Raw genomic sequence first — 16,746 nt, 5'->3', positions numbered from 1 at the left:
TTTTAAAACATTGTGGAAAAAGATAAAGCCATAGACAGTTACTAAAAAGAGATTAAATTACTAATTCCTGGATAATTTAGAGTTTGACTTGTATGGCTAACTCAGAGAACTTGAATATTAGTGAAAGCAAAAGGAAAGAAAGTCTGCCATCGTGTTAAAATGTGTGGAACTTCTAATGTTAAATCACAATTTAGATTTCCATGGTATCTGGCATAGATATTCCCATTGTGTTTAAAAATTCCAAAATTCAAATTGTTATTAAATACACAATTGTGGATTTATATTCAAAATTATTAAGACATGATATGTCGGAATGAATTCAAGAAAACTTTGAAATTAATCAATTTAGTCATAAAATTAGGAAGAACAGACAAGAAAAACTTCCTGTAGTATATGTACCAAGTTAGACAGGCATACCAATACACACACACCTTACCACCCCCCCAAATTTCATGGACTTATGTGAAGAGATCCAGAAAAGAGATACATTTATATAGGCAGAAAGATGTGTCCAGATCATCATAGTCAAACCAAAAAGAAGAGTTGAGGTAGTTTTTCAAGTATTTGGGTCAGAAAAACACACATTTACCTCAGATACTTGGATAATTGCCTCTACTTTCCGCTAGCGTGGTCCAAGAAATTTTGCCACAGAGACAGACTAAAGATTCCATCTCATCAGCCCTCGCAGGACTGAGACAGGAAAATGGCCCTTGCTGCCCACACTGGCTGGAACAATGACTGACTGGGCGCCATCCTGGGGCATCCCAACCCCACTTGGCACCAACCCACAAGGATACAGCTATTAATAGTGAATCCTACCCAGAAATTGAGCCTTCTCCTTTTCATTGAGATCAACACATTAAAAAAGCTGCTGGGAGCAGTTCTCCGTAACTGTTACAGGCATGCTAATGCTGAAATAATCAGCTGGAATGTGTATCTGTTTTTAACAAATACAGAATTTAAAAACTAGCTTGATTATTTCAAAGTTAGAACTCATTAGTACTTCTATTTTTTAAAGCTTTAGTAAAAATAACAACTTTCCCAATTGCTAGTGAAGTTATAAAGTATACCAATGATTTGAAATTGTATTTCTCAATGTAAGTTCAATGTAAATGGATGTAAATTCAAGGCAATTTTCAAATATATCAACAAAGTACGTAATTCATTCAGAATAAGTTGCCTATCTTAAGCTTTGAGATGGGTCCTGAAAATGATCTGTTTAACAGTTTGTTTTATAAATTCAAAACTTACAACTGTGAGGATAATAAACTGGTAGATGATAAACATGATAAATCATACATTAATGTAAATTTAGATTATTTTTTTCTCTTTCCTCACTGGAGTACAGGGAGAGAAGTTTCCTTGGAATATTTCTTCTCTTCTTCTTCAATTAATTGCTCATGCCTCTCCTTGTCTCATAATCAAACTGGTCAGCTTTGGGTAAACTGGAACTTTACCTTTTCTATGCAGTCTGTCTGTATCCATGGCTCCCTTAAAAAATAAGCAGCAAATTTGCTGCTCCTCACTCTGATTCCTGGAGAGAAAGGAGGAGTCTTTTCAGAACTTAATAGCCATGGTAGGCTTTTAGACACTCCACTGCAGTGCTATATTATAGGTTTTATACATCTGGTATATTTACCAGTAATGCCAAATTCATCTAACAGTTATGCCTGTTATATCTGATTACAATAGCAGTACAGATAGTCATATCTAAAAGTCTCTATGAGCATAAGTAAATGGCAATTAGTTCATATTTTAAAAGTAATTTCAATTTATATTGGCAAAATATTACACGTTTGCAACTCCAATCTCTGCTGTGAAAAGACATGTATTATGAATATAAAATAAAAAATGAAGATACACAATTATATAATTCAATATATAATAGAGGACATAATAAAGTATTACAAAGATATATATTATAAAAATGCATATTACATAACATATATTGTATATTTTATACCATATAAAGATAGATAATATTTATTAAAGGCTTATTACTTACCAAGTACCATTTTAAGAGATGGATATAATTATTACCCCCAGTTTATGCATAAGAAAATTAAGTCCAAGTGAGGCTAAGTTACTAGCCCAAGGTCATAAAGCTACTAAGTAGAAGACCAAGACTTGATCCAAGCAGTCTGACTCCAAATGTAACATCCAAGCTCATTAACAGAGCACAATATAACCTAACACTAATTTAGATATATTTAATGAGATAAAGTAATCAATGTGGAAAAATTAAATAGTAGGCCTCTTTCTTCATTGGAAAAAAATATTTATTCTGTAGAAAGTCACAAATGCACATTTTGCTCTTATATTTTTGCCCAGCTGGCCTAATAACAGGGGAAATTATAGTAATTTAAAATGTGTGTATTTTAGCTACTCAACATTGTATAATTTTAATAGCAAAAACAATAAATATAATACATGGTTTTAAAGCTTAATTTTAAAATGTGCTCTTTAGCTTTAAAATGATTTCATTCAAATGTTTTAATGTTTTACATTATAATGTATATGCCTATAAGACTTTCATATAAATTTTATCATGTCATCTTAACAAAATTGCTGTGAGGTAATTACCAGTGTAAGAACTGGTAATACCATTTCAAAAGTAAATTTAAAAGGGCAAGAGAAATTGTCTTTAGCTCTTATCTTATAAAGCCAGAATGCGGCCAGATACTAGTGCTCCAAATATATTATATTACTTATTTTTCTTCACTACTCCTTCATGTTTGACTTCCCAAAATATAAAAACCAGATCATACAATTTTTATTTTACATCTGTTTCACTCATGGCATATGGTTTATTTTATCAAATTAATTGAATTCCCCACCCAAATCACTGTGATACATTGATGATAATTCTAAGTTAGAGAGTAGAGTAAAATTTTTAAGTATTTGAAACTAGAATTTGAAATCTTCCCATTGGGGTTCATTTTATCAAACAAAAGAAGGTAAAACCACCTTAGCTTCATTGCTGAAAACATGACCAAGGAAAGACTTAATGGTGTAAAATCCCATTTAAGCAGAACAATATTCTTACATATAATTTTTGTGGAATCTGCCATTTCAAGGTTCTGGAACATCCACTTCTTTCTTGACGGTACTTTTGCAGACTGGCTTTCTGTTACCAACATCTGTCTGCCACCAGCCAACCTTACCAGGCCTGTCCTTGAGAGTTTGATTGGGTCACAGGCTTTTTTTCACACTTAAACAAATGAGAATAAAAGAAACTCCCCCCCCCCCCAAAAAAAAGGCTTTACTCTCTAAACCTATGATCAGTTTAAGAAGTTGCAGGGAGGAGATTTTAGTGCTTTTGAATTCCTGTCACAGAGCTCCTTACACTACCATCATCCCTGGGATTCATTAAGACATATTCAAAGAGAAAGGAAGAAATGTGAAGAGTGTTCTCTGACTCTATAGACTCTCTCGGTATCCTATAAAACCCAGCCATACTGTAGCTCGCACCCTCCCCACTTTCTCTTGAAGGTGACTAAGGGATCCCTGTTCTTGTGTGACAGAACCCAGTTCTTGTGTTATCTAAATGTGACTTAGGACATATCACTACACAAGCACAGCCGTGAGTTCTGTCTTTCCTCTGCTACAGCACCTTTCCATTATCACGTTTGACTGCACAATACACTCACAAGTCAATACACATTCTGGCATAAATCCCAAGGGTTTTTTTCCCCTAAAAAGCAAAACACTCTTTTAATTTCTCATTACCCAATAGTCATAGTTAGTAATGGTTACTCTGTGGACACAAGAGGAGGTGAGGAAGTTGGCTGGGGTTTATGTGTGTTTCCCAGGGTAGCGGGGGAGTGCCAAGTCCTTTGTTGGAAAGTGCAAGTGGGCGAGAGTTAACATATTACAGGGACAACCTCGAATCCACTTCATTTTAGAACAGAAGTCATGGACAGATTTATCTGTAGCAAGCAACTGGTGATACGGCAACATGTAGTGATCCCTTGTGTGAGGGTCACTCAGTCATCGAGGGTCTGTTATACTGAAGACCACACGTCCGAGCTTCAGCTCCCGACGGTCTGACTGGCTGTCAACAACCAGAGCTTGAGCAGCTCCACACATTCCTGAGAATTTCTCCAGGAGCAAGGGACCATTACTGACAGGAGTATGTCAGATCTGTCTGATGTTGGTTTTAAACAACTTGGAAGACCACGGTCTGATATGTTCTTGTGTGGGCTGATGGATAAGGTGCCTACATCAAGGAAATGAGACTCTATTATGCAGCAGTTTAGGGAGACTCACTGTGTAACTGTGCATTGTACCCTCTTGCCAGACTTAAAACATCAGGTTTCAGAGAAGCGAACTCTGGTAATATAGTAGAAACTACTGAAACTACTTAAAAGTGGAGGGGGTAGGCATGGATGGAATACATCCAAAATTATTAATTTCACTTCTCATTGAAAACTTAGAAATCTCATGTGTTTAAAGTGACATGTGAGTTTGGTGACCTAATGACAAAATTTGCGATAAGTAGTCAGCAGAAGCAAGTTTTCATAGATATTGTTTTTCATATTTACATAGCTGTCACCAGGGAGACAATAGTGGTTATAAAGTGGTTTAACTCTAATAATCAAATTATTAGGGGAAAGAGGCAGATGATCATCCTATGATTTCTCTAATAATGTAGTTATTATATCATCCATGATTTTCTCTAATAATATAGTTAATATACACAGACAGTCATTAAAAGATCTATATGGTGCAATAGAAAAGGTATGACTTTTGGATTAGGCAAACATACCTTGGAAAGTCACTTCAGGGACACCTGGGTGGCTCAGTTGGTTAAGCGTCTGCTTTCAGTTCTTATGATCCCAGGGTCCTGAGATCAAGTTTCAAATCAGGCTCCCTGCTCAGCAGAGAGCTTACTTCTCCCTCTCCCTCTGCCCCCTGCTTGTGTTCCTTCTCTCACTGTCTCTCTCTGTCAAATAAATAAACAAAATCTTAAAAAAAAAAAAAAAGCTGCTTCACCTACTGATTAAGCTGTGGTCTTAACCTAGTCCGTTCATCACCATAAGCTTCAGATTCCATATTTGTGAAAGAGAATAATGATAGCTAGAATCCACACAATGACCATGGAGACTTTTTTATAAGTATCTTCCTTTACTTCCTCCTCCTGTGCTATTATTGTATATATATGCAAAAAAAAATAAATACCATATTACTCATGACACAAGTTCCTGTGATCCCTTTCCTAAACACTGATTAGTTTTTTTGGAATCATTGCTAAATTTACCCTCTGTATTTTTTTCTTAGTTAGAAGCCTTTAAACATATGTTTTAGTAAGTAGATGTACACTATATGGTGTGAAATTAGAAGTGGTCTAGTGTTTGTTTGTTTAAGGTGGGTGGGGTGGAGGGATCCAGGTAGAGCTCCTGCTGTTTAGAAAGGCAGTCACTTACTGGGGAAGGGAGGTTTGATTGGGCCAGAGCTTGTCACTTTAGCCTTTTTCTTTTGTACTCCCATCTCCAGTGTCTAGGAGAAGATGTTTTTCTTTGCTCTTATTTCAACTTACCCATCAAGGACTCATGGCAAATCCCCAAAATACATGGCCTCCTGCCCCTAATTGGGCATCCACACTGTCCCTTCAGCCTGATCTTTCCTCTTGCAGGTAAAAACAGAAAAGATGGAGAGAAAAACATGGTGGATCATTTTCTCCCCGTCTGTGCAAGCCTGCCTCCAACCTGGTGATCGTTGACACTCACCATTTGTGTGAAAGCCTTTTTTTTTTCTTTTTTTAACATATTATACTAGATTTTTACTAATTAACTCAATCTTGTAGCCTCTGCAGCTTTCCCTTCCAATCTAGTTCTTAGAGGATTTTTCCCTTTGAAACTTCTAAACATACTTCTGAGCAGAAAGATATTTAAAAATATAATTATATAGCTTCTCTAATATGAAAAATGGCTAGTGAACTAACCTAGTACATCTTATAATGGCCAAGTGAAATTTCTGTGTTTTCATGTCCTATTTTTCTTTGAAATTATGTATCTCAGAAATTAGCTCATTATCTGAAAAAAATTATGAAGAACTGGTAAATTATAATACAGGAATATTGCCATTGAATGGACTATTTGATTTAGCAAAGCAGGTAATGAACAGTATTGTCAAATTCACTAAGGAGTCATCTTAATTAGGATACATGCTAAGGGGCATTACTCCAGTAGTCTTTTGTACCTAGGTGCCATATATATATTCTTTGATTAGAATGGATGAAAAGCAGCAATAAACAACTCAAGACTGTCCATGTCTCTGTAGGGTTTTTGGAAGAATTCCTAGGATTGGGAAGTGAAAATGGACAGCATGTGGAGAAAATTGTCATCTCTGTAGCAAGGTTTAAGTGAAGATAACAATCCATTAACAACATGCATGCATATTTAATTTTATTAACTCCTACTGTCAGCCTTCTTGGATCTTTAATTTGGGCAGGAAGTTGGAGACTCTTACTGGAAGGACTTGAGCAGAAGTGAAGGATAAAAAGGAAGTGTATATAATTATTTCTAGAGCTGCTTAAATTTCATTGTTTGAAAATACTTTCATTTTCCCCCTTTGGGCAAAGAGATATGCTTAAAATTCTTGTTGTTTCACCAAAAATAGTTTTGCTCTTAAACAGGTTTCTATTTAGGTATAGGGTATTATATGAACTTCTCATTTAGTAACTCAAGCAACTCCATCTGTTGTTGGAAGAACTCTCAGGAAAGCTTTGAGGGATATGGATATGACTCTTAAATACATATGTAGTGTTCTTTTTAAAATAATTCATTAGTCATCATAAAGGAATAATTGTCTCTGGCTCAAGATGTTGCTTAATTTCCATCTTTTTAATTTTTTAAAATTTTCTCATCTCAGTCATTGTCACAGATGGAACTGTCTTAGAGTTTAGACTAGAGATCCAGATCAATTGCCATGTTCCCAAGATATTTAAAATTAATTTTAGATTCTCATGGACCTATAAATATCATCTTGGAAATATGTGCATGAATCATTATTGTGGGCATCTTCTTCCATAGTTCATAACTGAAAGTATACCACCAAGACCAGACGAGAATATAGTTTTGAAAAGAATTTAAAAATTAAGAAGGAAATCACATGACAAGTATGCCTTTCCTGAAGCCAGGAAAGGGAGAATATTCTTCTTTAAATAAACTGCATTGATGACAAGTAGAGAGTCTACAAATTCATTGCTCTCCCTTTTACCTTATTCTCATTACTAATGGATCTAAGTTCATTTTTATAAATGTTAGAGGTTAAAAAATTACCATACTATTAAATGGTAGGGATATTTACTTTTCAGCGTCATCCTGGAAAAGCTTTAAACATTGACAAAACCACGTGACACTGAACTGTATTTCATAACCTTATGGTAGAGCCATTGTCTTAACTAATTTTGAGAATAGAAATAGGTCTATAACAATAAAGGGACTTCAGCTGACACATTCTAGTAGAGAAGAAGTTGCCTGTCCTAATATAACTGATGTTCTTTCAGTAATGCCATTTTAAGATTATTTTGTTTTAAAATAGGAGATAATTTATTCTGAAAAATTTTTGTTTCCTTAACATTCAAACTCTTCATTAAAATTTGCTATTTTATTAAAAATAAACAATGAACCACAGAATATTTGCATGTGGTGTTTGCTTTAATTACTGGAAAGAGAATGATACTAGATATCTTTCATGCTTGCGGCTGCTCTGGAACATGAAGGTTTCTATTAAATGTATGTGCCATGTGGAAGGGAGTCCCAAAAAGACCAGGAGCTTTTGGGTCCAGTTGTTTAGAAATCAGGGTTTAAGAGGAAGAAAGTACATTTGTATTTAGTACTGCCTAAGCATTAGCATAAACTCAAGTGATGTCTGGGCTGTTGTCATGCCTGCTATGCCTCCTGTTTAATTCTGGAGGCTTTCAAATCTCCTATCCCATTTGACTTATCAGAATGCCAATTACTGACCGAGAAAAGATGGTCAGACTATAGCGTGTGAATAATCATTTTGAAGGTATTTTTTTTTGCTATTTTTCCTCTTTTTCATTGAATGTTACTACATTCCTAAAGAAGAAATGACAGAAATGGTAAATAATTGTGTTCTTGCTCATTTTTTCCTCTGATTACTTTACATATGAGTAAGAGCTGAGTGGAAATCACATCTGTATTTTGTTCATATGTAGGTATTTTTTCCTAAAGACACTGGTAAAATTCAGAAAAGAGTAACAAATGCCTTTAGGGTGATCAAGAAAAATTGGGGATGTACTAAGTATGAATTTATAGCTGGGTGATGTGTTTATCTTCACTTATTTGGGTTAAGAGATCAAGCAAAGATTTAAAAAGTTATGGCCAATGTATTACCATTTTTGTCATTCTTCTACAGTATACAACTGTGCCTAAGAATTCATATGATTCCCAATAAGAAAGGTCTCCAAAGGAAAGCTCAGTACCACGTTTTAATTTGACTCTGATAATGCTGTTTTAAATAATTGTACTGAAGTTATTGAAAAATTGGTCTCATAGAAAATTGGTTGGGTTTACATCCTAGCTATAATCATTAGGTATTGGTAAGAATTATTAGGTTAATTGGTAAGAATTATGAAAGATCTGGCAATTACTTCAATATGATAAGGACTAAGCAAAATATTTTTATTAAAATATACAATATAAAGCTCTTATTCACTGGAGCACCTGGGTGGTTCAGTCAGTTAAGAATCTGACTTTAGCTCATGCCATGATCCCAACGTCCTAGTATCAAGCCCTACATTAGGCTCTCTGCTCCGCAGGGAGCCTGCTTCTCCTTTTCCCTCTGCCTGCTTCTCTCTCCCTCTCTCTCTCTCTCTGACAAATAAATAAATAAAATACTTTTTAAAAATTTATTCACTAACATTTTATGTCATGTAAATTTTGTGTTGTTATGAGTTCACACTTGTTTTAAAATTACAGACAAGTCCAAGAAAACAACAGGGTAAACTTGTCAGTGTTCAGGTAGTTCTTTGGAGGTCTTTTGTAGATAGGCACAACTAGGCAGCCAGATCTAACTTTCAAATGGGCTTTTTCTCATTTCATGTGGGTTATGCTGGGAAACCCAGTCTCTTGTCCTGATTCATTCTGCACTCTGTTATAGACTAGTTGTGTGATTCTGGTCATGGCCCTTCTAGATTTCAGCATCCTTTGGTAAATGTGTAGATAGTGGCTTAGGTGAGCTCTAAAATGTATGTGATCTATATTACATATTGAAGTGTTTGTGTTATTTGCCTGCAATCAATAATTTCATAGTTAAACCGTTGAGAACCTAAAGAAATTTAGGGAAAGAGTAGATGTTACAAACTGACAGTGCATTGCACCATAGATGATAGGGGACCGTTCTGGCTATATCTACAGTCCTTCAGTAGGCTAAAAAGAAAAAAAGATAAAAACAAATTTCAGTAATTACAGACTCCTGCCTGACTTTGAAGAACCTACAATGTAGAAACAGAACACTAACAAGGACCTTGGTAGACCGCTAATTATACCCTGTAGGTGAGATTTTATGGAGCATTCTCAATCAGCAATCTCTGAGAAGGATATTTTAAGCCAGAGGGAAAAAACACAGTAAGTGAGTAACAAGAACAGTAAGAGAGAGGGTAATGTAACTAGCAAAGGAAGAGTATCATGGCAGCCTCTTTGGGGAGAGGTATAGAAACATAGCTCTTGGAAAGATAGTGATAGAGCACTACGATTGTGATAGGAAAAGGAGGTGCAGAGTATCAACACTGAAGTTTGCACTGTTAATTCTAGAAAAGGAGAATTTGGTCAGACTATCTTTACAAAAAACAAAAGCAGAAAGTATGCTTTAAATAGCTTTGTTTCTCCTCCCCTAAATCTTTCTCATTTTTCCCTCATTTCCTTCTCTTTCCAGCTTCCTATATTTTTAAAAATTATTTTTATTAACATAGGATGTATTATTTGCCCCAGGGGTACAGGTCTGTGAATCATCAGGCTTACCCATTTCATGGCATTCACCATAGCCCATACCCTTGCCAATGTCAATGGTAGTGAGAAAAATCAAAAGAAAACTTTTGTCAGCACTAGTCAGAGGAATATCCCTCTGTTTCTCCACACCCCCACCTGCAATTTTTAGTGATTAAAAACAAAAGAATGAAAGAAAATGGAAGGCTAAAATAACTTCTAATCGAATGAATCCAGACATTTAAAATTCATGTCAAATTCCAAAGTTCCTTTTTATCTACCCAATGTCTCTGTTTCATTATAATTAAAATTTGGCATGAATAACATTCTTAGCTATAACCATTAGCTATCTGTCTGAGGACCACCTAAGAAAAAGGAAACACATATTAATAGAGTAATAATGAAATTAGCTATATGAAACAGTCTATTTGCTTACATTTTTCCTGGCTTCAATTCTTATAGGTTTCTTGGGAGTGTTTGTACCACAGTAGGAGTTTAAAGAGAGGGAGAGAGGAGGCAGAAAAAAAGAGAAAGAGAGGGAAAGAGGAAGCAGAGAAAAAGAAAGAGCAAGAAAGAAAGAAGACAAAGAGAGAAAGGCAGAAAGGGAGGGAGGAAAGAAGAAGAAGAAACTCTTAGAGTCAGAATGCATATTGCTTTTTTTCCCCCCATTGATGAAGAATAACCAAGGGTGACCAGTTCCTAATGCCTTTTTGTGTGTGCGCTGAGGAACAAGTAGTTGCATTATTTTATTTTCTACCATAACACTTTTTTCTCCATTTTGAACAGAAAAACTGAACAAGCATTATGAGCTACACTGCTTTGAAAATCTTCCTAGAGACAGTACAGGACTGGCCCTGAGTTGAACTACCAGGCTGTGCAAGTTTGTCTGTTTAGTACCACTTCTCTGTTTTTGCTACATCCTGATTTCTTAGTGCAAATGAAGTGACTTCACATTCCCAATTTTTCCTCATCTTCAACAAATTGATCAGAAAACACTTTATTTTTTAGTGAGAACAAGTGGTAAATGAACAATCAGATAAACAGATCTCTCCCAATCATTAGCAAATACTAGTAATTACTCCTGCTAATAGCTCAGATGCCCAGAAATCTCTTGCAGGAATAACAACAATAATACTTACAGTAGCTAAAGTTTACTGAGAGCTTTCTACCACTACATTCTTTAGAAATACTGTTTCAATCCTAAAAAACAATTCTATATGATCAATTTTTTTAAACATTTTATTTTTTTGAAGATTTTTTTGAAGATTTTGAAGAGATCACAAGTAGGCAGAGAGAGAGAGGAGGAAGCAGGCTCCCCGCTGAGCAGAGAGCCCCATGCGGGGCTTGATCCCAGGACTCTGGGATCGCCGAAGGCAGAGGCTTTAACCCACTGAGCCACCCAGGCACCGCTATATGATCAATTTTTATTACTCCCATTTTACAGATAAGAAAATGGAAACTTAATACACTTGAATAACATGCCCAAGATGAATCAGGCCTCAGAATTTTAAGTCAAGCCTATTTTCAGCTCTAATATCTCTGCCTTCTATAGTATTTTTCTCTCAGGTATTTTCCAGGAGCTGTTTGGAGTCGATTACTAGATGGATAGGCCTACTCCACATTACTAAGTAACATTGCCACACCAGGGTTTTGAGGATATCAGCAAACACTTTTCCATTTGTTCTCTTATCTCTTTATCCTGTTAGTCAAGGCAAATGGAGAAGGGAGCTTGTATTGTGGAAGGAGGGAGCGTGTATGTTTATAGAACTATCTGAAGTTCAATTGTGATAAATTCATTTATGTACTCACCAAAATATTTATTAAGAACCCATTAGAGGCCAGGCGTATATCAGAGGGAAAAAATGGACAAACGAAATTACGGTGTTTTGCTCAACAGTGTGAGTCTTCCCTGAATGGATGACTGAGTGAAATTATTATGCATATAGCATTCCAACCAATATGTTCATAACATTAAACTCTAGTCTGACCTTTTAAAATAGTACTCATTTGCCACTCCAAGAACTTCACAGAATAACAGCAGGCAAATAATTTACACTTGCATGGTTAAAACCTAACCTATGGCACTTTTGTCCTAAACTCCCTTTAACATTTTCTTCATAACTTTGTGCTCAGAAAAAGTATCTGAATGCATGACTGTCTCTTCCTTTTAAAAATAATTTCCTCTATTTTTCACCTCTATTTTTAAATTTTAATACTCTGAAATATTCAATTTAGTCATTAACTTGGGATGATGCTTTATGTGAAGTAATGAAGTAATGAAAAATGCAGTTTTTTTCTCCCTGAAGATTGCATGTGTGCTATATTACTTATGTGTCTATTTTCATTTATTCTGGATGATGTATTTTTTACTTTTAATTAGCATCAAGAAGTATAAGTACACTATTACAAATTATACATTTTTTAAAATTTATTTACCTTTCTATTTATATGTTATATACCTCCAAATAATAAAATTTACTACCATCAATAGGATGTGTCTTGTGTTATTTTAGTATTAGCAGTAATAAATTTGTGTGACTCTATCTACACCTTTTCCCCCTCGGGACCAACCATAAGGCAACTGTCTATACCTTTGCAAAGACCAAAACCAGTTGGAGGGAAAAAAAAGCCATGATGCCATGTAGGCTGAACATCTGATTTGATCGTTAGATAATAAGGCATTTATTTTTAGCTAAGAGAAAAAAAAAATGTCTTATTTAGTACTACATATTCAATATGAAAAACTAAAGATATCATTTTAACAAAGTTGTAATTATATTTAATATGCCTAGTTAAGTTGGGGATGGACCCTTTCTGGTGCAAAGAAAACAAGTGATAGTATTTTCTGACATGTCTCTTAAAGGATGTCTCTATTAACTGGGAAACTTCTTTAGCATTGTAAGCAGTGGATGCCACTGTACCACTTAAAGCACATTTTTTTCTTCTTTGCAAACAAGAAACTGTGATGCCAAGTATAAATATCTCGTATGCCTTTATCATGGCATTTATTGCTTCCAATTATAGTTATTTATTTTCTGGTCCATTTCACCCTTTTCAAAACAAAGAGCTCTTCAAAACCCGAAAGTTATGTCTCATTTTTCTTTTTATTTCTACCATCAGGTACAGTGCTCTCTCATTGAGTAATATTGATGCTGAGTTAGGAAACGTCTATGAAAACATATTTTTAACATTGTTTTATGTTCTGCAAGACGTTGTTTTCTGTGCTAAGTCTCTTCAATATATTAGTTGATGGTTCAGAACATTTCTGGTATACCTCTGAGTTGACAATTGTTTTCTATATTTTATAGAAGTAGAAATGTTTCTTTTAATATCATTTATCCCTGTTACTATAACTGACATGAAATATATCATTCAAAATGATATATACAATCATTCCCAGATTATATGTATTTTCTACTCCAAGTAAAATAAATTACCTATAACCATCGAGGGATATAAAAAAGCATTTGTTCCATTTGTGGGAGGCACAGTGAAGTATTTGACTAACTATTCTCGTATCTGGACTGAATTGTGCTACCATATCTGATTTATGCATTCGGCAAGCATTTATTAAACCACACTGTGCCACAATCTATTAGGTCCTGTTAATGCCAATTACATTTTATAAGTCAAAGATTTTCATGTGTATCCATTTTACGAGCCAAAGTTGTCATATGTATCTTGAATAATAATGCCATTTTTAAATGATAGTATTCATCTCTTTACTTAAAAAGAGATACCATGAAATCATTTAGTGAAGACCGTAAATACTCTTATTATCACCTCTTATAGCTTATATTTAAAAGGAACGTGGTAACAGTGATCATGTTGTATAAATGTTCTTTAGATTAATTTCAAAGAGGATGCTTTTGTATTCTAATGTGCACTTAATTCACTAATTGCAATTCACTGATTCATTACCAAAATTCTCATTCCAGGCCCTCCAGGCCCTCCAGGCGGTCTACGAATAGAAGATATCCGGGCCACTTCTGTGGCTCTTACGTGGAGCCGTGGTTCAGACAATCATAGTCCTATATCTAAATACACGATTCAGACCAAGACTATTCTTTCAGATGACTGGAAAGATGCGAAGACGGGTGAGTTTCATTTGTCTGATTACTCTGCACAGATTTTTAAATGAATTCTTTTATCAAAAATGAGTATCTGGACCTCTTAAGGATTTCATCCTCTACCTTGAAGTGCTTTTCTATTTTTAAACTTTTTTTTTTAAGTATTCCAGTGTATTAGTACTGAAGGAAACCACAAGGAATTTAGACGTTTTAAAACTTCAGGGGAAGAAGCAGCGGGTCTGTATCTATAATGGAAAAGCAAAAGAGGCCTCCTGGCTTTCTAATTTGAGCTCTGTACAATTCTAAGATTTATTAGGGGGAAAAAAAACACTTCAGGAAATCTTCTCTTTTTGGCAAATGACATCTATAGCTTATTATTTATTACCCCCTCCTTTTTTTTTTTACAATTATATAAGTATTATAATTCTGCATTTTTAAAAAGCCACTTTGATTATAAATATTAATTTAAGCACCCAGTTCTTATTACCATAACCTTTACTTTCGAAAGCTGATCTTACCTGCTTTAAATCTCCTCAAAATATATCTTCAAGGAAGTTTTGGATTTTAATTTTTTTTATATTAAGATATTCTAAAATTTGATCAGGAAAAAAAAAACAAATGAGTAAGTGAGGGCCTTCCTGTGTCTGTAATTATTACTATTTTCCTTTGTCATAACTAGCCTATAACATCACACAGGAGTTTATCTTTTATGACATCAAAGAAGATAGGTGATCCTTTTGATAAAATAACCTGCTTCTGTTTGTCATTTTGAGATTATTTTTAAACAAACTTATAGTTCCTTGAGTTTCTTTTAGATATATAATGAAGACATATAAATATGTGCTCAGTTATCACCAGAGGGGAGAAAAAAAGACAGAAGTGAATAAAATGTTTATGATTTTTATTTTTTAAAAGATTTTATTTATTTATTTGAGAGAGAGAGAGTACAATTAGGCAGAGTGGTAGACAGAGGGAGAGGGAGAAGCAGGCTCCCCGCTGAGCAGGGAGCCAGATGTGGGATTTGATCCCAGGATCCTGGAATCAAGACCTTAGCCAAAGGCAGCAGCTTATAACTGACTGAGCCACCCAGGTGCCCCTGTTTATGCTTTTTAAAGAATGAAAAGGGATTAATCCCAGCATATCCCAAAACTGCTCTCATTTTTGCCATGTTTTAAGGTAATGGGGTTTATTTGTATTGATTACTGAAAGGTTTTAATTTAGATTTCGTTTTCATGGAAAATGAACCAAATATAAACTTGAAGCCTGTTATGAGGGTTTACATATATTCCAGTATTAATTGACTCTCTACATAAGTGTATAAAATACACATGAGTTAGAAACAGGTAAAATAGGGGCACCTGGGTGGCTCAGTGGGTTAAAGCCTCTGTCTTCAGCTCAGGTCATGATCCCACGGTCCTGGGATCGAGCCCCGCGTCGGGCTCTCTGCTCAGCGGGGAGCCTGCTTCCTCCTCTCTCTCTGCCTGCCTCTCTGCCTACTTGTGATATCTGTCTGTCAAATAAATAAATAAAATCTTAAAAAAAAAAAAAAAGAAACAGGTAAAATATTTCTATTATATTATGCTGGTGAGTGTAAGAGTTATCTATAAATATGCTTGGCAAAACAGACCACTTGAAAATTTACCTAAAAAAGCCATTTAGAGGGGCGCCTGGGTGGCTCAGTGGGTTAAAGACTCTGCCTTCGGCTCAGGTCATGGTCCCAGGGTCCTGGTATCGAGCCCCACATTGGGCTCTCTGCTCAGCAGGGAGCCTGCTTCCTCCTCTCTCTCTCTCTGCCTGCCTCTCTGCCTACTTGTGACCTCTGTTTGTCAAATAAATAAATAAAATCTTAAAAAAAAAAAAAAAGCCATTTAGACATTTGACAAACCTAAAGGTTGGACAGTTTCTATTTCTCTGAAGACAATGAAAATGAATGATAATGATAAATCTATAAATAACATTGGATATCTAAACAAATTGACACTGATCATAGATACTAGAGAATAAAATGTGATAAACACATTTAAAATTTTTCTTTGCTTTGATAAAGGAATAATAATTGTAATCATTTCCATTAATTATGTAATATATGCTTACTGGTAGCTCAATTAAAATATACTTCTCATTAAAATATACTTTATATGGCACCTGGGTGGCTCAGTTGGTTAAGTAACTGCCTTCGGCTCAGGTCGTGATCCTGGGATCCCAAGATCAAGTCCTACATCAGGCTCCATGCTCAGCAGAGAACCTGCTTCTCCTTCTAATACTACCACTTCTCATGCTCTTTCTCTCTCTCTTTCTTTCTAAAATGAATAAATTTTAAAAATCATATATATATATATATATATATTCCACTGGAAAGTAAGTTCCATGAGGATGAAGATTTTTTTAAGATTTTATTTATTTATTTGACAGAGAGAGACACATCAAGAGAGGGAACACAAGCAGGGGGAATGGGAGAGGAAGAAACAGGCCTCCTGCTGAGCAGGGATCCCAATGGCTGCAGGGCTTGACCCCAGGACCCTGGGATCAGGACCCAAGCCAAAGGCAGACGCTTAATGACTGAGCCACCCAGGTGCCCCGAGGATGGAGATTTTGTTTTATTCACTACTCTATCCCTAGCTCCTAGATCAGGGCCATTAATGCTCATTTATTAAACATATATTCACTGAGCCTCCATTGTATGCCAGAACCAGTCCTGGATGCTGGATATACACCTGACCATC

At 35.3% G+C, this 16,746-nt stretch overlaps 1 protein-coding gene across 3 annotated transcripts in view; it reads left to right on the top strand.

Annotated features, from left to right (window-relative positions):
- CNTN1 (contactin 1) overlaps nt 1–16,746 on the top strand; it is a 346,709-nt gene that overhangs the window by 254,525 nt on the left and 75,438 nt on the right. For 2 of the 3 annotated variants that reach the window (XM_032877020.1, XM_032877021.1), the window contains one exon: nt 13,892–14,050. In XM_032877020.1, coding sequence (XP_032732911.1) covers nt 13,892–14,050 — 159 coding nt within the window. Of the gene's footprint in view, nt 1–5,635; nt 6,048–13,891; nt 14,051–16,746 lie in introns of those variants that run through there. The other variant, XM_032877022.1, reaches the window with a different exon arrangement.

The sequence above is a fragment of the Lontra canadensis genome, unplaced genomic scaffold (genome assembly GCF_010015895.1).
Source record: "Lontra canadensis isolate GAN:19392208 unplaced genomic scaffold, GSC_riverotter_1.0 scaffold59, whole genome shotgun sequence".
In the NCBI taxonomy this organism is placed as follows: Eukaryota; Metazoa; Chordata; class Mammalia; order Carnivora; family Mustelidae; genus Lontra; species Lontra canadensis.
The sequence above is the reverse complement of the archived record's forward strand: the minus strand, read 5'-3'. Positions and strand labels throughout refer to the sequence as shown.